Below are 26,156 nucleotides of genomic sequence, written 5' to 3' on the forward strand. Positions count from 1 at the left end.
TAACCAGGTCGAAACTAAGGCGCAACATACCGAAAAGATGCCCATGCGGGGGATAGCCTCGGGCTCACCTTGGGCCGCCGGTTGGCCTGGCGCGGTGCTGGGCTGGGGAGGAGGCAGTGGCAGACTGGGTCGGCGCGGCTTGGGGGCGAAGGCGCGGCCAGGTGGGCCGGCTCGGCGCTGGGCCACTGCGGCAGCTCCTGGCGCTGGCCTGGGCCTGGGCCAATCGGGGCGAGGCAGCTCCTGGCCGTCTCCCTCCTGGAGCACGGGCAGGGCGAGCTCCGAGAGGCGCAGGGCGCCCACGACGGCGGCCGGCGGCACGAGGAGAATCCCCCGGCGAGCGAGGCGATGGCAAAATGGACGGGAGGGGCGGATCCGCCGGATCCAAGGGGATCACCCCTTCCCGTCGGCGACCTACTTTGCTGCAAGGCTGCTGCCAGAACAAAGGACGGAACAGAGAGAGAGAGGTTAGAGGAGAGAGGGAAAAGGAGCCGGGAGGAGGAGGTCTGGCGGGGCACCGCTCCGGCGAGCTCCGGCCGGCGACGATGAGGAGCCGCGAGAGGCGTCCTTGGCGCTGCCATGGAGGGCTCGGGGCAGCTCGGGGGGGGGAGCTGGCCATGGCATGAATCTCCTGTGATCGCCCGGACATTGTCCACTTGGGTGGACATTGTCCGGTAGGTGAGATTTGGACAAATCTGAGCCCCATATCTTAGATCCGAAGGCTGAGAAAGGCTATGGAGCTTGGGCTACGGGATTTGAAGGGTGTGGGCTAGCAGGTGGAGTTTTTGAGGGGGGTGGCTGCAAAAACGTCTAGGGGAAACCCTAGTGAAGTGAGAGGGCTCTCTCTAGGGGGTGCTACTTTTATAGGGTTGGTCTGTGGTGGGGTGGACCTCGTCCGTCCGATCGCGATCTGATGACCACGAACGGAGGAAGTGGCTAGGTGGAACTAGTGGGCTGTGTAGAGCGGTTATCTAGAGACGAGAGGGAAAATGGGCGGCGCGGCAACGCGATTTAAGACACCGACAAACGTCCGACGGTAGACCGAATACGGTGCCACTACGGTCCACCGTTCGGGTACCAGACGAACTCCGATCGCGAAGAAATTCGACAGGCGGCCTAGCTATATTAAAATAACACCGCACATCAAATCTCAACCCGATGAGAGAAAGTTTTTAAACGCACTTTTAAAACAGGGTTTGACGATGCCATGGGCGCGTGCGTGTGCGGTCGGGTTCAGAATGGACAACGACGCGAACCGGAACTAACAACGGATGCAAGTTTTAAAATGGGCGGCAATGGAGACGCCGATGCAATGCTGATGATGCGCATGATGCGACAAATAAAAATAGACACACGACGAAAACGGAAAGAGAGGGGAATCTTCTGGAACGTCGGCATCGGGCTGTCACAGAACACCAACTCGAAACTGACAAGACATTACACCAAATTATCCTGTAACCTTGGTAGCATTTCTAGATAGATTACCTTCTGAGATATTACATTGAGGAATGCACATAACTTCACAATAGTTGATCGTACGTTTTCCGATAGAAGCCCCCTCAATGCAACCGGAATCAATTGCGTCATAATCACGTGGCAGTCATGAGACTTTAGGTTCTGAATTTTTTTATCTGCCATATTTATTATTCCCTTTATATTCGACGAGTAGCCAGACGGGACCTACATACTGAGTAGGCATTCAAAGAAGATTTCCATCTCTTCTTTGGTAAGAGCGTAGCTGGGAGGACCTTCATTCTGCTTTGGGTGCATGCCGTCTTTTTCGTGCATATGTTGCTGGACCTCCAATGCCTCCGGTGTATCTTTTGTCTTCCCTTACATGCCCAAGAACCCTAGCAGGTTCACACAAACATTCTTCGTCACGTGCATCATGTCTATTGCAGAGCGTACCTCTAGGACTTTCCAATAAGGTAGGTCTCAAAATATAGATTTCTTCTTCCACATGTATGTGTGTCCGTCAGTGTCATTCGGAACACATTGTCCGCTAGGACCCTTTCAAAAAATTACTTTTAAATCCTTGACCATATGAAGTATATGATCATCAGTACGGTGGTCAGATTTCTTCCGGTGATCCGCCTCACCTTTGAACTGCTTGCCTTCTTTTCTTAAGAGATGCTTGATTGGAAGAAATCAACGATGTCCTTGGTAACATTCTTCTTACATCTATCCAAATGTATACTTTAGGTATCATCTAAACAATGCGTGCATGCGTGGTATCCATTGTTTGTCTATCCTGAAAGGTTATTAAGAGCAGGCCAATTATTGATTGTTACAAACAGCAAACGCTCATAGGTCAAATTCCTGCTGTTTGTGTTCATCCCACACACGTACACCCTTGATATACTATAGTTGTAAAAGTTCTTCAACTAATGGCCTTAGGTAATAGGTACACATCAATGTCGTTGTCGGGTTGCTTGGGCCTTGGATAAGCACTGGCATCATAATGAACTTCCGCTTCATGCACAACCAAGGAGGAAGGTTATAGATACATAGAGTCACGGACCTGGTGCTATGATTACTGCTCTGCTCCCCAAAACGATTAATGACATCTTCACTTAAACCAAACCAATAGTTCCTTGCGTCATATGCAAAGTTCGGCCAGTCTCTCTCGATTTTCCTCCAGTTCGACCCATCAACGGGTACTCTCAAATTCCCGTCTTCTTTACGCTCGTATTTGTGCCATCGCATGAACTTGGCATGCTCTTTGTTTTGGAACGAACGTTTCAACCGTGGTATTATAGGAGCATACCACATCACCTTGGCAGGAATCCTCTTCTTGGGGTGCTGGCCATCAACATTATCACCAGGGTCATCACGGCCGATCTTATAGCGCAACGCATCGTATACTGGGCATGCATTCAAATTCTCATACTCCTCACCATGATAGAGGATGCAGTTATTAGGGAATGCATTTATCTTCTACACGTCTAATCGTAGAGGGCAGATAGCCTTCTTTGTTTCTTATGTACTGTCCAGCAATTCATTGTCCTTTGGAAGCATCTTCTTTAATATTTTCAGCAACTTTTCAAAATCCTTGTCAGATACACCATTTTCTGCCTTCCATTGCAGCAATTCAAGTGTGGTACCCAGCTTCTTCTTGCCATCTTCGCAATTTGTGTACAATAATTTCTTGTGATCCTCTAACATGCGTTGCAACTTCAACTTCTCCTTTTTCACTTGTGTAGTTTCCCTTTGCATCAGCAATGGCCCGACCAAGATCATCAGGGGGCTCATCTGATGCCTCTACTTCAACTTCTTCCCCCATTGTAGTACCATCGTATTCAAGGAACAAAGGATAGCCGTCATCATCCTCTTCTTCATTCTCTTCCATTAGAACCCCTCTTTCTCCGTGCTTTGTCCAACAGTTATAGCTGGACATGAAACGAGACGTAAATAAGTGGATGTGAATGACTCTTGACTTAGAGTAAGTTTTATCATTCTTGCATACATCACATGGACAAGACATAAAACCATTCCGCTGGCTTGCCTCAGCCACACACAGAAAATTCTACAAGCCATCATTGAACTTGGAAGAGCGTCGTTCATCGTACATCCATTACGGTTCATCTTCATTGCACAAGACCAAAAAGACCAAATTAATAAAATTTCATAGATACTTTCTCATAAACAACATACAAGAGTGTCTAGCTAAAGCATTTAAATGCAACAACAAATGTGATCAAGATCTCAACTAAGGTAACAATTGATGCAACAACATAGTGATACCAAGCCTCTTTATTAATGGCATATTTTCTAATCTTTCTAATATTCAAGCGCATGACATCCATCTTGATCTCGTGATCATCGACGACATCGGCAACATACAACTCCATTTCATCTTCTCTTCTTCAATTCTTTTCAATTTTTCTTTCAAATACTTGTTTTCTTTTTCAACTAAATTTAACTTCTCGACAAGAGGGTCGGTTGCAATTTCCGGTTCACATACCAGCTCCTAGATAAAAATATCTATGTCAACTTGATGGGCATAATTTTCATAAACGAGAAATGCAACAAATACTTATAAAAGAGAATATGCCACATCTGAATAATAAACCGGATGAGGGCCGACGGGGACGAATATCAAGACCATGGCACTATCTACAACAAACAATCATATATGTAAGAAAACTATCTAAATCATACAAATTAATAATATTTTTTGTATAAAAAGGATAAGAACAAGAGGATCACCTAGGTGGTGCCGGCGACAAGACAGTGTGGGCGATCGACGGTGGTTAGGACGGGGACGGGAAGGCACTAAGTAAACCACACCTACAGAGACGCAAACTAATAAGTTAATTTGAGCTCAAATTGGATATAAATCAAATAAACTCCCACATAATTACTCCCAAACTAGAACCCACAAATCACTATACTTATAGAGCATTGAACGAGCTAATCTAGCAATGCGAGATGAAAGAACAAAGTTGCTAACCTTTGTGAACACTTGAATAGATGGGGTGCCTCAAATCTTGACAAATTTTGGCAAAAATGGAGTGATGAGATCGAGAAGGGGAAGAAAAAAAAAAGAATGGAGAGGATGAGCTCGGTCTGGAAGAAGCATCTATATGTAGGGATATATTTAGTCCCGGTTGGTGCTAAAAACCGGGACTAGAGATCCATCTCTAGTCCCGGTTGGTGTTACAAAACAGGACTAAAGAGGTTCGCAGGGCCCCAGCCTGCCACCACCTCTTTAGTCCCGGTTGGTCTTAGGTTCCTCATAAACCGGGACTAAATCCTAGCCTCAAGAACCGGGACTAGTGGCAGCATTAGTCCCGGTCCAAAAGCCAACCGGGACTAATGCTTCGGTCTAAAGGCCTATTTTCTACTATCACTCTAACCATCCATCCAACCACGACCTTTCGATCTGGGCGTTGAAACACAAAGTGCTCGGCAATTATTTTTTACTCATTCTTATTTCGGTGAACTCTTAATCGATGCTCTATTCGTTAGATCTTACATGAAGATCCATGTAATTATTTATTTTCTTCTTTCCTACACATTTTTCACTTGACTGAAACTTCATTAAGTCTCAGTCGACTGAGATATAGCCATATCTTTTATTTTATCTAAGCACCTTTGTATGCGTTTTGCATGAGAGATGGCCTTAATAGAATTTGTTTTCCAGATTAGTACTCTCACAGGAAATGTTTTCACGTAATCAATTTTGAGTAGGCAAATATTATTTGTGTTTTGCTCTTACACTGCCATCAATGTAGTTGCGCTCAGAGGCAGCAGAAGTTTTTTTTATGGGATAGCAGAAGCGTATAATTAGATACACATGATTAATTATTGATGATAGATACAATACACAAATTCTTGTATCCAATATTTGGATTTCCATATCCTCTAAGACATTACACAAATGCTTGTATCCAACATTTGGATTTCTATATCCTCTAAGACATTACACAAATGCTTGTTTCCAATATTTTGATTTCCATGTCCTCTAAGACATTACACAAATGCTTGTATCCAATATTTGAATTTCCATATACTCTAACGCATCGAATGCAGACCCAAGAGGGGTCCAATAAATAGCACTCGATCCCGTTCTTCTCCTCACACCACCATTCGAACGACTTCTTTTCAGCACTTCGCCATGGCGTTCAGTGGCGCCCAGATGCTTGCTGCCTTCACGCTGGCCTTTCTCCTCATGGCCTTTTGTAAGTCCATATAGTAGATTTTACCAATCCATGCAAGTTAAGATCAAATTGATGAAACAATTGCTAATATAATTTTTTGGTGCACACGTTAATTCTATGCCACACGCAGGTACGGAGGCTCGGGTATGCATGTCCCCTAGCAAGTTGTACAAAGGCAAAGGCCCTTGCAAGAATGTGCGCTGCACCGCGACCTGTCACAAAGAGCACTTCAAGGGTGGGTTCTGCTCCAGTACAAAGTCACTTGTTGGCGATGAGCTCAACGAAGACAACGACAATCGCATCTTTCGCAAACCACCTAAGAAGGAGAAGGAGAAAACGAAGTGCGTGTGTACATTCCCATGCGGCAAAGGCCCGGCACCACCGTCGGAACCTGACGTGCCAGAGCCACCGCCGGCTGAACCCGAGTTGCCAGAGCCGCCATCCAAAGGCCCTACGAAGAAGCCGCCGCCGCCCCCATATGAACGTGACATGTGAGAGCCGCCCTTGAGAGACAACAAGAAGAAGAAGCCACCGCCAGCTGCCAACCAGTGGGCAAATGATTTTAATAAGAGAGGAATTAATTAACACTTGTCTTACATATGCATAATATTGATTGTGTGAGAATAATAATGAATCTTTCTTATATCTTATATTTAGTAATTGGATGCACCTTTCAATCCTCCATATTAATTCACATCATTAAAATTAATTTAACCATTAGATTTAACATTGAACGGTCATGATATATTATCTTATATTTAATAATTGGATGCACCTTTCAATCCTCCACATTAATTCACATCATTAAAATTAATTTAACCATTAGATTTAACATTTAACGGTCATGATATATTAGAAGACTATGACTTATAAAAGAACTCCATGTCCCAAGCTAAGAAAGGAGCCCACATCACAAATTATATAATAAAAGAGCCCACATCACTCTTATTTCCAAAACAAGAGACCACTTTCACGTACGATTTCAGATGAAAAAATAATCCTAAAAATAAGGAGTCCTCAAGCCTGACAATTAAATATGAAGCTTTTTTTGCGTATTAAACAGGAAGCTTATGCTGATTGAAAAAGAAATTTCAATCTACATGTACAATAAGAAGGCCCAGCCAAAAAAATCATAAACAAATTTACAAATATCTCCTATCAATGACTTCCAGATATCACCACTGCTCGGGTCATTAATTTAATATATGAAATTATCAATTAGTAACATAATTAAGAAAATGTGCATACGTTATTATGGATAAAAAGATCTATGAGTGTACGTAAAGAAACATAATTGAAGAATTTTTTTTGTACTAACAGTTGGCAAGCGAGAGGATTGATTATTTCAAATAGGAATATTTCAGCACCAACTTCAATTCTAAATTTATCACTCCCAATAACTTCTTAATTTATAGGGGGAAAAAATCCCAACTATTCCAAGATGTTGTAATATGTAATTTGATTATGATAGACACGTATGTGTAGCATTGCTTTTGATCTCAAAGAACACTCAGTACCCTTCTAATCATTTTGTGTATGAAAAAAACATATGCTTATCATTTCAAATGTTGTTGAGCAGTCGGTGCGTGTAGTATATCTTTCTTCTAACTTTTTCCGAGATGTATTACATATTCAATACAATGCGGATGCAAATTATATGTATTATGTTGTAACCAGGAAGATGTGTATCTTGCCTAATGTAACAAATTAATACACAGTTTCTCCACCCCATAGTAGGTGGTGTAACATAGATGGGAAAATATTTGCACTCCATCCAACAAGAAAGCTCATAATACACATGCTTTAGTGTTGTTTTATCATTTGTTTGAGTAACTTACCATCTGCTCAGTTGTACGATATCTGACATTTACCTCATGAGTTTTACATGTTGATCAAATTTTGTTAATAATTATGTATCCTTATGAGATTTACTGCACGGGTGCATGACTAGTAGTAATAATATTGGTACACCTTTTTTTTTTCATGATGCGACCCTTCGTTGGTCCCTCCCAGGCTCCCACCCAGCCCACCAATCCTCCCATCCATGCTTGGAAAAAAAGCAAAGGCAAAAGGATTATTAGATCCCACGACCCACAAACACATGTCCACACGCCCCATCTCCCCGACCACATCGCTCCTGATCACGTCTCTCTCCTCGCATCCGAGAAAATTCACCGGTGCCGCCTCACTCCTCGTTCGCCTAGTGGTTGTCGCTCTACTGGAATTGAGAAGTTCGCCCACTTACTTGCAAACTCGGCGAAGCCTAAAATCAACACGGCCAAGACTTTGGTGAGTTCAAACTCGGCAGACAGGACACCACTCAACAATGCTAACATTATCAAGTTCTTTTCCACGCGAACACGGCGAAGGCATAAAAAAATATTGCCGAGTTTGAAATACATGCACTCGGCAAACAATTGTTAGCGAACGGAACGGCATACAATGGCTGTGATTTCTTTGCCGAGTAGTCCAATGCTGGAACTCAGCAAACAGTGTTTGCATATTTGAAAGAAAAATGCCGTCGTAGGCGGCGGCGGGCTTCCAGTCCGCCTGTGTACTCACTGTGAAGCAGTCCTTGGATCCAAATGGCTCGCCCATCGCGTAGGTGAATCGCCCATCGACGTCGATGGCGAGCCGAGCGAGCAGGACCGAGTGGTGCACAGGGTCGTGGCCGAGGAGCTCGGAAAGCATGCAAGGGTAGTTGGCACTAAGCCATGCCCGCACACAGTGTCGACAGAGCATGCAGATCGTGGCGAGGCGTACAGGTCCAGGTCGCGGGTGAGCCGCTCGAGAACGAGTCGCTGGCATGCGTGAGGTGGGTGCAGGCACTGTTGTGCCGATGGCTACAAAGCCAGCTGGTTTGCTTGTTCCGTGGTGATCTGGTCAGTCCAGATAAAGTGGAGTCAAAGTTAGTTAGTGCATGTATGTGTGTGGGTTAGTTAGTGGCCTAATGTAGTGGCCAGTTAGCATGTACGTGGGCAAGTAGTGGGCGTGGAGGCTAGCTTGTGTGTGCTAGCCTGGGTATAAAAACCCCTTCCCATGTACTGATGTGTGGTGTGGGTGTGTTGCCGTGTACGGTATGAGCCGAGCCATGTGAGAGGGGCTTAAGGAAGATGTAGTCTTTGTCGGGACCGTGATGTACGTCCGGTACGTTCGGTCGACGTGAGAGTTCTCCTAGGTTGTGCCGCGTGTATGCGTGCGTACCTCAGAGTATGTGTTCGGGTCGTTGTGAGAAATAAAGCCAAGATACAGACGTTTGTGTGCCGCGGCGTTCGTCACCGAAAAAATCATGATGTTTCCTTGGTCTACTTTAGTCCGACGTTTGCGTCGCCGGTGGACTGCTCGTCGTGCGTTGCCAGGAGGATTGATCTGGGGTTTGTGCCAACAAGGGCATCCATGTCCTCGTCTCATGAGCTTCCGTGCATGTCGGCGGGGATGGTCGCGCGTGCGGGTGTGTTTGATCACGAAATGGTTATCTATGAGAATGGAGAGAGCCGACAACTACGAATGGATGTAAGTTTTAAAAAATGAACGCAATAAAGTATCGATGTAATGCGGACAATGTGAATAATGTGATGATGAATACGACTAACAAATAAAACATATGACGAGATTTAAAATAAATGAAAGGCGTCTTAGCTCGGGCTGTTACATATGCATGGTGAAAGAAATGACAGCGTAGCCACACCATTATTATTACCGACGAAAGAACAACAGTTCAGAGATATACAGAGAGCGCAACCTTAGAGGCAAATATCAAATTCCAATCTTGGCAGACTGGGCTATCATAAGAGAAGGTAAATCAGAAGATTGAAAGGCCAAAACAATAAGGTCATTTAGCCATAATGATGGTTTTGAGTTGCCGGCCCAGATAGTACGTAACTACAATTCGTTTTCTCATTTACTCTGAAATCAGCAAATAGCTGCTTCCAAGTAGGACAATGGAAAAGCTACTCTCATCGTTCTAAGTGCTAGGAGGTAGTGTAGAAATTGTAGGATGGCTAATATCATGTGTATTGATATGATCCTTATATGGGATATATATAAAATACATGAGGGGTAGAGGCTTGAAGTACAAGATAAGTAATACATGGTTTAAACCTATTCGATCTCTACTCCTTATCTCTATCTTTAAATCTAAAGTATATTCTAACATTCTCCCTCAGTTGTAGTTGGAGTGAATCGGACGCTTGCGATTGAATTTGAAGTCTTGTATTTTTGTCGTCCTCTTCGCTGCGCCATCATCAACTGCGTCTCTGATGGATCGACACATAGGACGGTGACTGCGTCCCCTTCTGATACCTTCCTGCCTTCTCCTATATTCACTCCCGTAGTCACAGCCGGAGTGACATGGACGCTATAGTGACGACACAGACGCTATTGGCTGGAGTTGCTGCCTATGAGTTGTTGTAGACGTAGCCATTAATGTCGGTGTCAAGGTAGCCGATCATGGTGATGTAGCCGTGGTCGAGGTAGTCGTGGTCGATGTGTGATCGTCATAGATGATGAAGCCGCACAAAGCCGGAGGCGCAAAAAATGCGCTATGACGGAGCTGCAGATATGGACGATGCACCTTGCGGATGTCAGAGGGTGTCGTCGGTTTTGCCAAGACCGTAGGAAGCCCATCATGCACACATCGGTTTTTCCAGGACTATGTGGCCATGTAGGACCATAGTGACGCCGTGCCGATGCAGTCGTGCCGCATGTCGTTGCCGCCGGAGACGCGATGGAGTTCTGGATGCCGAATTCTGCATTGATTTTCACCAGATTTTGAGGGTTTGTCGAGTTTATTCGGTGGCTAAAGGAAACCTAATCTAACAGAATTTTGAAAACTGAGTTGACCTAATCTATAGAAATGATCTAATCTATGAACCGATCTAATCTTCAATCAAATTGGATGTCGCGCCCCGGAAGAGAGGAGATTCATCTCCCCGGGGGCGGCGCGCTGCGGAATTGGTGGAAGGTCCTACGATTGGCGTCGTGAGACTAACCGCTTTAATACCATTTGGAGATTGTGGGATGATGAATATTGTGTGTTGTGATGTGACCCTCATATGGAGGATATATAGAATACATGAGGGATAGAGGCTTGAAGTACAAAACAAGTAATACATTGTTTAAACCCATTCGATCTCTCCTCCTTATCTTTTTCTTTAAACCCAAAGTATATTCTAACAGGTAGTCTATGCGAGAGCATCAAAAAGTCAGGTTGAGGTTCCCATTCTCATGGCATTCTCTGGAGTTCTAATCAGTAAACATGATTTCTCCATACAAATGGCACCATAGTCAGCGAACAGGGGCCTACAACAGGATTCTTATACAATCATATGCCATAAAAAATAACAAAGATTATCCTAAAATACCTTTACGGTTCGAAATGTTTGAGCAAACAGATATTCCACCATGGTTTCATTTATGAATTGTAAGACAAAACACCAAATTTGTCTAGATGACATGTCCGACACAAATAGCGAAGTTATAACCAATAAACATCCAATTATAGTGCCATAAAGCGAGACAAATGCCGGAGTTATAACTTAGACCTATCACAAAAATGACACACTAAGATAACCAAATGGGTAAAGAAATATAATCTTAAGGTATGTATATGTGACGAAGCTATGTATATGTGAAAACCTCAGGTTAACGTTCGAATTTATCTCATGGAAGGAGCATAATGTGATGTACTCTGTCTCTGCCTATCAAACCTAGCAGCAACCACTCTCCAGTTCCACTGAGTGGAAATCAAGATTTCAACTTTATGTCATCTAAAAATATTATCATCCGTTGCTAACCAGTAACCACTAAGAGATAATAGAAGAGAAATTAATCATTAAACTCATCAAACCTGAAATAGCTCATTATCCAATGCCACTTAACACTGAAAAATGACCTATCTGCAAAAAATCAAATTTACCTGACCACGAAATTAAATTGTTGTCAAAGAACAAACCTATTGTTAATTGAGTTAATGCGCTTTGACCCACATAATAAAAAAATTATTTTTCCGGAAACTTACTAGTTTAGTACTCCCTCCGTCCCATAATATAAGAATGTTTTGCAAGCTAAAACAGCTTGTAAAACGATCTTATATTATTGGACGAAGGAAGGAGCTAACAATAGTGTTTAGTAACGAACGAATCAAGGCTGGAACTGGAACATGGTATTTTCATGGAAAAAAAGGGGAAACACAAAAAATATTGCCATGAAAATGCTCAGACGGGAATTTAGGCAAGCTTTGCCTTTTCCACAATAGACGACACAATAGATGATACTTCTTATACTCAATTCTTCCGAGTGGGTATAGAGCACAAAGTCATCATAAAGTTGGAAAGTGCAAACATGTATGCCTAGCTAGCTATACGACAGAAGCTAGAAATATCTTTTGAACTGAAGCATACGTTCGCTTTATCAATCCAAGAAGATTCATGTTGAAGAATAATTGATGAAAATGTGTGTTCATCAAATGTCAAACCGGAGATGGGGAAACTTACAGCGAGCATCAGAAGATTGGACTGGTACATCCTTAAGAACTGGAACTGTGATCGGATAACCTGAAAAAAATCATCTATAAATTTCAAATCTGAGAAAATAAATTAAGTTTTTTTTTTAGTATCACTTGAGACACAACTTTTTCTACCTAATTCTTTTGTATGGCAAAAACATCATGATTTCAAAATTAGGAATTTGAGAACTAAAACTAACTATTGCCGTGGATGGAATATGCCTTTCTTTATACAGACTAAATTTGACGTTAAGAGATAATTGAATATTCTGTATCGACATTATCGCCAAAAGCTCAAAAGAACGACATTCGTACACATCAACAACGCAACCCGAAGCATATGACCTGATCTGCATGTTCAGTATCAAGGCATCAGTTTAAATAGGATTCATGTTGCCTAATCTGTTATAGATCTGCATGTTCAGTATCAAGGCATCAACATTTAAGCATAGTACGTTCCTCCCTCCTCCAATCTGGTATAAATGAAATAAGAAGAAAGGCATGTCATGGTAATCTAAACCCACTAAAGACACCCATGGTAATTTAAACGCACTAAAGACACACATGGTAATATAAATCCACTAAAGACATGCAAACTCAAATGTCGCAAACGATATGTATAGATTTTGAGCATATAAACTTCCTCTCCATATACTGATAAAGTGTAAACAGGGTAAAAAATATTCTAGAAATATTATTCGAGTTTAACACATATAAAAACAACCAAACTGATACTATTTTCTTTCGCGAATATTCAAGTTCATTGATAGGGGAAGGTGGGTGTATAATGTACAGTGAAGGAGAGGGTGCAACTCAGGGTCTTGTACACATAAGACAAGACAGAGAGTTGCAGAACAATGATGACGGGCTGCTCAGCCCAAGTACAACCCTAGACACCTATGACAGTAACAATCTAAATCGGTGTGCGTCCGCCCTGGCCCAGGATCTGGCCACATCCTGGATAGACGCGGTAAGCCAGGAGATGGAAGGTTGCTGCCGTCAAAGATGCAGCGGTTGCGCTGCCTTCCAATGAAGCACGCCATGAGGGTTGCCAAAGTGGCCAAGCCCTTGCGATAGCCAGTGGGGGAGTCCAGGATGGACGTCGTGCACCATGGAAAGAACCCCTCGTGGCCGGAGGGTGGATGGATGGTGGCTTGCACCCAAGACATCACCTCGTGCCAAACTTTCCTCGAGAAAGGACAGCCTATGATGATGTGCTGCATGGTTTCGTCGGCTTGGTCACGAAGGGCATACTGGTCATTGTGTGGTAGGCCGTGGCGAGCAAGTCTTGCTGCCGTCCAACATCGGTCTAGGTCGGCCAACCAGGTGAACATCTTGACCCGAAGGAGGGGCTCGACACCTCCATTTTTTTTGCTTCGAATACAAAAAAAGGAAAAAAAAAAGAAAGAAAAATGAACCGAAAAAGTAAATGAACAGCATAGGAAAAAAGCAACAGAAAAAAAGGAAACGGAGCTGGCCAGACCAGTCAACCCCCCCCCCCCCCTTGCGGCGCAGGGCCCTGCTACAATGAGGGGCAGGTAGCAGCTCCCCGAATTTGCCGGCCCTTTAGGAGATAACGAGCTTCACAGAAGTAAACAAATAACCAAAAAGAATGCACGTTCGAGGGATTGAACTAGCGACATCGCTATCCTAAACGATTGTGAATATCCAGTCTATCTAGTGTGCTTACTTGATATATATATATATATGAGGCGTGAAGTATTAAGTGTCATTTCTTATTTTGATTTTTTGAAAAATACACATTAAAATTTTTGTAATATCTGCTTAACATTTTTCTAATATCTGTTGAAATTTTTCCTAACATATGTTGAACATTTGCAGTATTTTGTTTGAAAATCTAGAACATTTTTCTAAAAATAAAAGGCATTTTTCGAATTGAAGGAACAATATCTAAAAATCCCGAATATTGTTTGAAAATTCAGAATATTTTCTGAAAACCACAACATTGATTTATAAAAATACAGAAACATTTTCCGAATTTAGAGAACATTTCTTGAAAAGCGAGTACATTTTCTGAAAATCCTTAACATTTTCTGAAAATTTAGGATATTTGTTTCAAAAAATGAAAAAAAAACATTTTCCGAATTTGAAGAACATTTTCTGAAAGCCCAGTACATTCTTCAAAAATCTAAATTAATTTTGTAGAAAACAAAATTATTTTTCAAACTTGAAGAACAATTTCTGATAATCTTTAACATTATTTGAAAATCAAGAACATTTTTAAAAGAGAAACAAAAAAACAGGAAAGAATAACGAAGAAAAAATAAAAATAATAAAAAACCTGTTCAGAGAACCTTCTAGAAATTTCCGAAAGCCGGAAAATCCCATTTTAAAAAGTCTAAAAGGTTCCTAAAACCAAAATCCCTGCAACGGTAATGGGCCGGCCCAGATAGCGGCACTCCCTGTGCGAAGCCACGACTTCTTGATGCAAATAGCGTTCTCCTATGCTGCCTGCGCGCGTCAAATAGGAATTGCCCACAAACAGAACATTGGCTAGTGGCTAGCTGCGTGGGAATATCCTATTTGACACATATTGTGTCAAATTGTCGACCTTTCGCACAGGCTGCCGATCGAAGAGTTAAGTTGGGCCGGTCCGTTCACCTGTTACAGCGATTCCGGTTTTAGGAATCTTTCAAAGATTTCCAGCTGGTTTTTATCTATTTTGAGAACATTCTAGACTTTTCCAGCCGGTTTTGGGAACTTTCTAGAAGATTTCCTGAACTCGTTTTAAATTTTTTTTGTTTTCTTTTTTCTTTATTGTTTCTTTTTTTCTGCTTCTGTTTCAAAAATGTTCTAAAATTCGAAAACATGTTCCAGAATTTTAAAGAAAAAAGGTATTTAAAACACAAATTCAAGAATTCTGAAAAATGTTTCGGAATTTGAAAAGGTGTCCCGGCATTTCAAAAAATGTTTTGCCAATTTTTTAAAAAACTGCCGGAAATTTAAAAATGTTTCAGAATTTGAAAAACTGTTCCCGATTTTGGAAAAAAATGTTCCAGAATTTGAAAACAATGCACTGGAATTTCAGAAAAGAAATCTGAATTTTTTATGAAAATATTTTGTATTTTTCAAAAAAATGTTCCAAAAAATGGTGAATATTCTGGCATTTGAATAAATGTTCTACAATTTGAAAAAAATAGAAAAATATTTATTACAATTATTTCCTAAAAAAGCTGGGTCAGAATTTTATTGTTTTCACATTTGTATAAAAAAGCCCTGTTCAGGAACTCAGCTGATTAATCCCTACTCCGAGGGTCACCGAGTAGCCGATAAATCAAAAAATCGTTTGATTAATTGATTAAATGGTTGGTTAACTCAGCGATTAGCCCATTAATCCCCTACTCGACAGCCAACCGAGCGGCTACCAGTTAACGATTTCCTCAACAATGAAAAAAAGTCATGTTTTACGAAAATCCTTTGTTTTTTAAAATTGTTCACAAATGGAAAACTTGTTCAAATTTTTTTCATCAATTCTGAAAATATTCATGATTTAAAAATGTTCATGGATTTCAGAAAATGTTCTTCATTTTCTAAAAAAGGTTTTCCTTTCCAAAAAATGTACGTAAGTTCAAAAAATGTTCCGTTTCAAAAAGTGTACATGAGTTCAATTAATGTTCCCGCTTCGGTAATTATTCACAACCTTTCAGAAACGTTCGTGTTTCCAAAAAAAATCATGAATAATTTTTTTAAACACGATCATTTATTGCTTTTTTAGAACAAATTTTGAAACCGAGAATTTTTTTAACAAAATCAAGAATAATTTTAGAATTGGTGAACGAAATGTGAATAAGTTTGAAATTTGTGAACAAAATCGAAATATTTTTCGTAGAACAGGAACATTTTTTATAAAAATGTGAAAAGAAGAACAATTTTCTTAAGATTGCGAACAACTTATGAAAAACGATCATTTTTTTTCAAAAATCATGCAGTTTTTTGAATATGAGAATAGTTTTTCAAACACAAACATTTTTGAAAAGATGAACACATTCTGTAAGCAGGTACATTTTCTGAAGCACGGACATTTAAATATAAACTGTGAATATGAGAACATTCTATGAAATTCAAAACAAAAACTATAAAATGTCAAACTGAAAAATAGGAAAAGGAACAAAAGTGAAGAAAAAAATTAAAAAGGAAACTTTCAAAGATCCTGAATATTTTTGAAGCTATGAATGTTTTTGAAAAATGACAAAATATTTTAAATTTAGATTTTTCTTAAAATAAAGAACGTTTTCTTCGTTTCAAGAACAATTTTAAAGCATGAACTTAGTTTCAAAATTAACCAGAAAAAAAACAGAAGCCGAAAAACCAAAAAATAAAAAATAAAATAAAAAAAGAAACAGAACAAAGGACAAAAAAATGAAGCAGAAATCGAAACTACCTGCAGAGAGAGACGGGCCGGTCCAGTTGATCGCGTCTCTGTGCGTTTGCCCAACTATTTAACGCAAAAAGGGTGAAATAGCGTTTTTCTGTTTTAACGAAAGGAGCGTCACCGATTGGACCGGCCCATTCGGAAGACGTTGCAGCAAGCCACATCACTATAAAACTTGACGATTCTTATTTGGCGCTGCACGCCTGCACGCGTCTATTAATTTGTATTTTACAAACAGACGCATGCAACACTTCCAGATAAGATGGCCCATTTTTATGTTGGACAACACTACGCAGGGGCGCCAAACCTGCGCCTTGTCGTCCGGCGGCCTAGCTAATCATCCTTCTAATGAAAAAAGTAGCATTTCTCTATTAATCAGATGACTTCAAAAAAGCATTGCGATCCTACGGTCAAACTCCTCTCTCCTTGACATGCATTTAATGATGTCATCAGATTTGTTTTAAATGATCGAAATTCAAAAAGTTTTATCTTTAAAACCATTAATTCGAACAATGATCCGATTTCGCGTTGACTTTGTTTCGATAAAATCTTCAAAACTAGATTCCATATCGACATGTCTCGATAACTTTTTTTTGCTTGTACTTATCATATTCATAGAACTTACTTGTCATATTAGTAAGTACTTACTTGTTTGATAAAAATATAATTAATCTTCATATTTTTTGGAAATTACGTATAAATATGACATCTCGACATAATCGAACGGGCAAGCACAAACAACTTTTTTGGAACGATAACGTGCAAAAATATGACAACTCGGCATATTTAAAACCCACGACCACAAGAAATTCTGATAATTGTTAGTAAATATGACAAGTCGGCATAGTTAAACTAGCAAGCTTTGTTTGAAATGACATAAAAAAATATGGTAATTAAGTTATTTTTGTCAGGCAAGTAAGAGGTTAATAATATGACAAGTAAGTGAAACAAAGTGGCAAATACGGACAAAAGAAAATGGTCGGGATATGTCGATATGAGATCTAGTTTTGAAGATCTTATCACGACAAAGACAACGGTAAAAATAAAATATCAGTCTAATTAATGGTTTTGAAGCTAAATCTTTTGGAATTTCAAACATTAATGAAAATCTTGTTGACGTCATCCATGCATGCATGGGAAAAGAGAGTGAACTAGGCGCATTATGGCAAAAACCATGCTAGCTTCCTTTGTACTTTCTCGTAACATGTATTATTTTGTACTTTCTTTATACTATTTATGCTTGCGCTGCCTTTTCCTGGCGGCATGATCGAGAGCGCGTATGTATCCCATGCCGCCGCATAGGAGAGACAGTATGCTGCGTCATTAATTAGATTTTTCCTTTTATGTTTTGATTTTCTGGTTTCTAGAAACGTAAAAAGGTGCGGCAGCCAGGGTTTAAACCAGCAACCCCTTTGGTTACAAGGGCTTCTCCCTAACCACCGGACCGTCACCCAGCGTTTGGTAAAGATACCTCGCTTCTTCCTTTCATATTTTCTTCTCTAGTTCGCTTCTTTTTTTAATGCGTTTTTTTAAATTGGTGATCTATTTTTATAAATTAATGAACTTTTAAAAAATTAGATGATTACTTTTCAAATTCAGTTAAATTTTTTCAAAATCAATGACTTCTTTTTCAATTCCAATGGACTTTTTCAAAATTCATGAACTTTTTTTAATTTTGATAAACCTTTTTAAAATTTTGATGAACTTTTTTCAAAATAGATGATCTTTTTTTCCAATCCGATGAACCATATTTTAAAATTTCAATGAACGTTTTTTATATTTGATGATCTTTTTCGAATTTGTGGAACTATTTCGAAATTTCATGGGAAAAATACAATTTTGTGAAGTTTATTGAATCGTTTCAGTGTGTATGAATCGTTTCATTTTTTTTATTTTTTTGAAAATACATGATTTCAAAAAGTTTATTGAATTTCTTTCAAAAGTTTAAATTTCTTCTCATATAAATTATATAAGGTATATAATAATATATCTTAATGTTGTACTATGCGAATGTCAAGTAGAACTCTTTCCTAGTAAGGGTCATCAAAGAGAGCTCGGTCTAGTGACTGCCCCTTGCTGTTGTTGATGACGAGAGGAGGTCGTACTCCCACTGAACAAAACAAAAACTTTTCTTAGCGTCGAAAAGACGAGAATGGGCCGATTGCAGAAACAACTTAGCTACGAGTGTTGCATGTGTCAGTTATCCTAACCGTCGCTTAAAGCGCCGATTAGGAGCTCCCATAAAACTCATTGTCCAATGGGGATGGAATGTGCGTTCGCATCTTTAAAAAACTTGAACATTTTTTAAAATTCCAACAACAATTTTTGACGTACAGATGTTTTAAATGTTGAAACTTTTGATAATTCTCCTTGTCACAATGGGTACGTCGTTCCTCAACCACGACTGCATGTCCACAACTTTCGCATCTTGGGCATCCAGGGCCTCGAGCATTGCTGTCATTGGCCTCGGTTTTCGAGGTTGGCGTCGTAGGAACAAGGGCCAAGCGCTAGGGCATCAAAACTTTTTGTTCGGGACCCACTCAACCACATTGCATGATGCGGTGACAGAATGAACATGCGGTGAATGGTTATGTTAGACGGACGCCGCCACCGTTGGATCCTAAACGAAGTGGCGGTTAAGGCTTCCGCCTGGTGGATCCTTGGCGGCGTGGCCCCACCCCAAAGCTGCCGCATCCTCTAAGGAGCTGCGGACCGCAACCGGGAGGGCTCTCTCCTTCTTGTCCGAACATGCGACAAACTCCTAGTCAACGGTTTTAAATTGACCGGACTTAGGTCCGCTACTAGCCATGCCGGAGATGGCCGGAAAAGATGAAAAGGTATAGAATGGAGCGGACTGAAAGTGAAGTAGAGTGAGACAAATGGTTAGGGTTTGATGCAAGGTGGGGATAGGGACGAGATTATGTGAGATCAAAGATGGGTCTATCTTCAAATGCCGTCGGTACGGCGAGAAAGAGGAGGAGGGTTTCTCGAACCGCAATCGCTGCCGCCATCTAACAAATTTAGGTCCCCACACCTTCGGCTGCCATCTTCGCGCTGAGAGGTGGGGGGACCTCGGATCTTCAAGACATCTATGTTCTTCGTTAACGTCTAGTGATCGTCATAGTTTTGTGGGAATAAATTTCTTCTCGTCCTTTTGGCGATGCCATAAGGTTAGAGAGTTTTATGTCCCTGTAGATCCGATTATTCGGATCTGATGAGTTTAAGTCGATGTAGGAAGTTTCTTTTGTTGATTTGTTTCTTTGTGGAGATGAAATCTTTCATCAACACGATTGTGAAGATACAGTGATTCGACACCCAGCCCTTCTAAGGGAGCATTCCCGGTCCAAATACGTTCATCGATCAAGGCTTCTCATCTTTTTGAATGGGCGACTCAGAGCACTTACGAAAACCATTATTTATAATGTTCATACGAGTGAAAGAGTGACATCGTTGCTCCAGTCTAATTACAATCTCTTTACCGAAGTTTTTGAAGTATTTTTTTTAGCAGAGATTGATACAACGAAGAAGATGCTTTCAAGAGATTCATTGTAATTCTTAATCGTAGGAGTTACATTGAATTTTTTTGGATCTTAAGTCGAAATCAATGTACCTGTAAATGTTATGGGTATAAATAAAGTTACAAGGTGTTTCTCAAAAAAAAAAAACACCGTCGGTACATATCCGCCCCACATATGGGCGGTTTGGTGATAATTTTGGATTCAGGCTATGTTCGAGCTGTCCGTCTGACTTTCAGGAAAAAGTGGGGAGCTGTTGCAGATGGCTCTCACGCGGCGGTATGACAACTTGTGGAATGGAACAGTGAATAAGTGATCCATCATCAACTAGCCGGCACTGTCGTGTGGTTATCCTACTCTAGCTGCATCTGCCCACTTCCGATCTGGGCTCAAACAAAACACTAAAGTCTCGTGCGCTCCAGAGGCTGTCGGTGCGCCAGTTCCTATGCAGCTCGAACGCTTCATGTGCAATGCATCGCACTAATAAATTATACTGGCAAGTGGCAGCATCAACGCGATCGATCGATCGATCCGTCCAGGAGTAGTGCGATTCCTTGCCTCCAGGACCACGGATTTATTTACGTACCGATCGCGTACGTACGCTACAGACAATCTGAAAACACTGAACTCGATTATAAAAGCTTAAAACATGCACCGTAGCAGTAAAATACTATTTCGTGTCAGACAGACGGTAGAACAATCAATCGAGGCGAGAGCAACGCATGAGAAATTCAGCATTACTCATCTTACAGTACAGCTCGAACGAATCAGTACGCAACATTAATTTCACGATCGATCCATCGGTACATGCATGCATGCATTGCCTCCGATTACAAAAGTAGCCACGGATGATTTGCTCAACGAATCAATCTCGGACTGAATCCGGTATAATGAAACCCGAAACAAGATCCACAGACGGGAAGAAGAAGAAGAAGAAGAAGGAGAAAATCAATGGAACGTGTCTTACAACTTACAAGATCCTACAAGAACCGCCGGACGAGCAGCCGACGACGGCGGCGGCGATCGACGAGGTAGGAGGAAGCCGTACGCGCGGATAGCTAGCCTCTGCAGCGGGTGATGGAGGAGCAGCCGCGGGAGTAGGGGTTGGCCTGCCCGCCGGGGCGGCAGTTGTAGTAGGACGCGCCGCGGTACGAGCAGGGCACGGCGTTGCGCCGCAGCGCGTCGTAGCCGATGTAGTTGTTCCCGCCCAGGTGCCTCCGGGCCGTCGCCTCCCCGCCGCACCCCTCCTCGTCCTCCACCCTGCAGGCCGCCTGCATGGCGGCGCCGCCGCCGTAATCCTCCGCCACCCACCTGCTGCTGCCCGCATCGAGCTCGGCTGCGACAACGAGGACGAGCAGCGCGGCAACGGCAATGGCGACGATGACGGCGCGGCGCGGCAGCGGCGGCGCCATCTCGCGCACCCTGCCAGATGCTGCGCTCCGGGCCGGGCGGGGATCGATGCTACTAGCTAGCTGATCGAGCAATGACACTAGTGTAATGCTGCAGTGCTACTGCCTTTGTTCTTGTGCTCGTGTGTCGACGTGTGGGGGTAGTGGCCGGGGTGCAGTGCAGTTAAGATCCCATCAGGACAGTCGCTTAAAGAAATCATTCGAGTTCTTAAATCTTAATGCGGAGAGGCAGTGAGAATCAATCAAAATACGCGGCAGTGACTGACTTTTCAACCTGTAATCCTTGTACTATCGGAAAGTTGTGGCTACTCTTGGATGTACTACACCCGATCGAGTTTTTCAAAAAATACGAAAAAACACAAACAACATTTTAAAAATCTAAGAAATTGAGACATCAAAATCCAGCATATGTTCATGGATCTTGTAAAATTTCATCGAATAATGACATTCGAGGAGCCCTCATTAAAAAAGACAAAATCACACCTCAAAGTTTTGTGAACTTTTTAGCACCAATTTTGTTATTTTCTTTGAGAGCTCCTCAGATGTTAGTACTACTTCACACAATTCTACTGGGAAAATTTTCTAATTTGAAATTAACAAAATGAAAACAAGCAAACCCCCATTTACTGACACGAGGAGGACCGATGTCCTTTGGCTCCTGGCGATCAACATTCAACGCAAACGGTTGGCCAGATCCGTGAGGTAGTGTTAATTAGGGCGTCCGGCCGGCCGTAAGAACATGCCAAATTGAAGATCAAATGGCAGTACAAGATGTGCGTACTTCGTTGTGATTATTAATACACGATCCACATGCGCTCTAGGACACTGACTTTTCTTTCCTTAGCCTCGATCAAACCTCCGAGCCAAGAACCCTATCCTCACTTGCTACGGAGTGGCTTGCTCAAGTTACTGTGCCCAATGTACTACAAAACCTGCGTGTGGATTCTGACGATATCTTTTAACTGCACTTGTTTACAGTGATTAGCAGCCCGGGCAGCAGCGGCTAACGACGACGATCTTGACGTAGTAACATGGCGCGTCTGCTCCGGGGCAATAGGATACGAGGGAGGTTTTGTCCGCGGGCGGGGCGGGCACGTGAATTTGTTAAGCATATCTTTGGCTGTATCCTGTATGTGCAGCTGCATCAGCCAGCTGAAACACAGCTAGTTTAAAGAAGATGAATCTGATCTGACATTTCCATGATGGGCAGATTCAAATGGGACATGCTCTGCTGCCCCTCATCAAATCTGGCCTTCTAGACACATAACTGTTTGCATTTTTTTTTGTCTTCCAAGAAAGGATAGGTCTACTGTAAAAAAATCATCGAAAGTACAAGACATCTCAAATGTAAGGAAAAGAATATGTAGACAGATTTTGAGACCACCGACGCCAAAACGAGCGCCGACGCGCCGCTGTCTTGTTGGAGTCGGCTTGACTTTGTCGGTGTCAGCCGGTAAGTCTTCGTGTACGTGCCATAAGGACCATTGCCATGGAGCCGCAGTCGTCGGCCGTGGAACCCTGTCATAGATCTAAAACATCTAACACCAAATCTCACCACATGATGAGAAACCCTAACCTCATCGCCCAACGGAGAAGTCAGAAATCTATGTCGAAGCTCCATCGACTACGTCTAGATGGATGAACTCGAGGAGGATCGGGGCTCGGTAACAGGAAAAAGAAGCGTCGCCATCCGTCCTAGCGCTACAGCCGCGAGGACTAAAAACACTTACCTAAACTATTAGCCGGAGCGAGAGTACCGGGATTCCCCTCTCCATCACCGGCTACGGGAGTGACTGATAGAGAGGAGGTGAATCCGCAGGCTCACTTGTGAAATCTACACGGAAAAGTTTGCCCTAGCCACCTAGTGTTAGGGGAGGCAAACGAGCATACTTAATTAACTATTTGGACTGCAAAAAAAATTATGTGTTGCTCTTATTATTTTGATTATTTGGGGGTATATTATTTTTTGACCAAATATTTTAGGGTATATAGAACTAGAGCTAGGCCTGCTTGTTGGGCCAAACAACACATGCATCCTCTCGCTGCTAGCCCAATTTGCGGGTTCCAATGGGTTCTTGTTTCACTTTGTCTTTTCTCTTTTAGAAATATTTTCTTATTGGTTTTATTTTTTAATTCATTTTAAAATGCCTTAAATTTATTTATTATTGTTTTACCATCCTTTCTGTACATGTGAATTATCTAAAATATATATACTCTGAGCAATTATAAATACAATATTACCACAGTATATGATGTGCAGTTGTGAAATATATAATAGACAATTAAAAAATACATGAGGGATTTAAATATTTGCGAAAAAATAATTAAATACAATGTGCACATTTTCGAAACACCGGATACATGTTTTTTTAATTTTATGATGAATACTTTTCAAAATACATGATGGACATTTAAAATATGAGCATGTTGGATATTTATCCGGATACATGTTGAACATTTGTGAAATGGACATTAATTCTTATTTAAATACATGGTAAACATTTTCTAAACACATGTTAAATATTTTTCTGAAATGTATGGAGATAGTTTTAGATTTTCACGGATATTTTTCTGGAATATCACCAAACATATTTTAAACGTGTGACAGTTTATGGATGCCATGAAATAATTTTGCATTCTATGAACATTTTTTAGAAACTACGTGAACATAAAAATAATTTAAAAAATGTAATTATCGAAATTTAAAACCATGTGAACTTATTTGAAATATGACAAGCCATTTGTTAAGGAACGAAAATGACTTAAAGTTTGCATGCACAATTTCTTTACACTGCATGAACAATTTTTAGATGTGAGGCAAACTTAAAAAAATAAGGAACTATTTTTTATTTCATAAAACTAAAAGTAAGAAAACAAACGAAAGAAAAATGCATAGCGGGATAACTAAGTATTACTTGGCCGACCCACTACGGACCTTCTACACACAAGGCAGATGTGTGTCTCACAATGGTCGGACCTACCTGCACCCACCTAAGCAAGGTATTTCTGTTGGGTCCGATCATATCCGAACCACCGACACACATGTAATATCATGGGTTCTGCGATAATTAGGGCCAATTTTTTTGGGCTTATAGATAGGTGTCAAAATATATTGCCATCTACGAAGCTTATTCTGGCAGCTCAACCTAATTTTTTTACAAACCTACGAGTTAATCCTTAATTAGTAGGTTTGAAAAAATAAAATTTTAAATTTGGCTACCGGAATAACCTGAGTACGAGGGCAACTTATTTTTGGCCACCCATAATCCCAAGGAGAGCTTATCCTTAAGAGAGAGAGAGAGAGGGGGGGGGGGAGGGGTTGGTAGCTCTCCCCGATGACCTATTTGAGGGACCCGCTAACTAACGGGCACCCCATGCGGGCCACTTTTCCTGACATGGAGGGCTCCGCTTGCTGCTCCCTGATATTGGCATGTGTCACACGTGGGATGCTTTGCCCGTCGTAGCCAGTTTTTTTATGACTTTCTAAGATTGGATTGTTGAATTTTTTGGTTTTTTTTATTCTCTCTATTTTTTTGTGCGCTACAGCATGGAGCACAAGTTAGTTCACATGGAAAAGCATGTGTCCTCCCACGAGGAGAAAAAAGTGTGCTTTCTGATGGGAGAACAATTGTGCTTAATTCATATGAGTGCACATGTTATTTGAGTTGGAAGCAGACGTTAGTACAACATGGAACACATTTTTGCGTATTTTGGGAGCACAAATTTTCCATCATAAAAAACTATCAAAATTTATCAACATGAGATCTAGTTTTAAAGATCTTGACGCGATAAATATAACAGTGAAGAGGGTTTGTAGTTTGGATCAATTGTTCATGAGATATCTCATTTTAAAGACAGATCCAAGATGACACAAACATGGAGTCTCCCATCTCTCACGCTCGGGTGAGAAAAACCCACGTAAACTCTTTGGTGACGATGAGTGATGCACATGTATTTAATCAGTTGTTACCAGCGGAGGGAGTTTAGGGTAACCTTTGCAAAAGGCACTCCTTAGTACTGATTTCCTTATCTGAATTGACGCTCGTTGCGTCGAGACCACCTACTTGACACTTGTTTGGTTTGAAATAGCTGAGACGATGCCTGAAGTGATCCACAAATAGGTAGGTCCGCTATGACGTGCTCACTTCAGTGTTTTTTTTAATTGTTTATTCTATTTGGTTTTACCAAAAAATATGATATTATATTTTCTGGAGCTAAACTATTTTAAAACTGTATTATTATTATTATTATTCAAATATGTTATTTGCGTACCTGAACAATATGCACCATATATTAGAAATGTGATGGTATAGAAATTTGTGAAAAGGGAAAAGTGCAGAAGGAAAAAAGGCCGAAAGAACCATGAGGTAAAAGAAATTCAAACCTGGAAGAACAAGAAAAACCGCAAAGAGGAAAAAAGAAATAAACACAGAAAAACAAAAAAATCTCTAAAAAGAAATAAACATGACCTACAGAAAAAACCTTAGAAAATAGTAGCATTTGGTGAACAAAAATACAAGGGCGACGTAGTGAGCCCCACCCCACCCCACCCCGACTGGACGCGTGGCTTAGCCTCTTTGCCGCCAAGGGAGCGGCTATATCCCGGTATATACGAGATAGTGGCTAGGCTCACCTGTAGGCCTCCAACCTAGTAGCATGAAGTGTAGAAAATGT

General features: G+C 41.3%; 2 protein-coding genes across 2 annotated transcripts; one reads left to right on the forward strand and one right to left on the reverse strand.

Moving 5' to 3' along the window:
- The first annotated feature begins 5,571 nt into the window (after positions 1–5,571).
- LOC123440780 (mulatexin-like) lies at positions 5,572–6,316 on the forward strand. The gene is made up of 2 exons (XM_045117328.1): positions 5,572–5,681; positions 5,791–6,316. Exons 1-2 carry the CDS (start codon positions 5,618–5,620, stop codon positions 6,153–6,155), a joined length of 429 nt encoding a protein of 142 aa, XP_044973263.1. The 5' UTR covers positions 5,572–5,617; the 3' UTR covers positions 6,156–6,316.
- Positions 6,317–20,795: 14,479 nt separating this feature from the next.
- Positions 20,796–21,692, reverse strand: LOC123440781 (rapid alkalinization factor-like). Its single transcript, XM_045117329.1, has one exon. It carries the CDS (start codon positions 21,483–21,485, stop codon positions 21,132–21,134), a length of 354 nt encoding a protein of 117 aa, XP_044973264.1. The 5' UTR covers positions 21,486–21,692; the 3' UTR covers positions 20,796–21,131.
- Between the last annotated feature and the right edge of the window lie 4,464 nt (positions 21,693–26,156).

The sequence above is a fragment of the Hordeum vulgare genome, chromosome 3H (genome assembly GCF_904849725.1).
Source record: "Hordeum vulgare subsp. vulgare chromosome 3H, MorexV3_pseudomolecules_assembly, whole genome shotgun sequence".
Classification (NCBI taxonomy): Eukaryota; Viridiplantae; Streptophyta; class Magnoliopsida; order Poales; family Poaceae; genus Hordeum; species Hordeum vulgare.

Coding starts and splice junctions, on each gene's coding strand:
- LOC123440780 (XM_045117328.1), top strand. CDS start 5,618: ATGGCGTTCAGTGGCGCCCAGATGCTTGCTGCCTTCACGCTGGCCTTT. Junction 5,682..5,790: donor CTTTCTCCTCATGGCCTTTT/GTAAGTCCATAT, acceptor TGCCACACGCAG/GTACGGAGGCTCGGGTATGC.
- LOC123440781 (XM_045117329.1), bottom strand. CDS start 21,485: ATGGCGCCGCCGCTGCCGCGCCGCGCCGTCATCGTCGCCATTGCCGTT.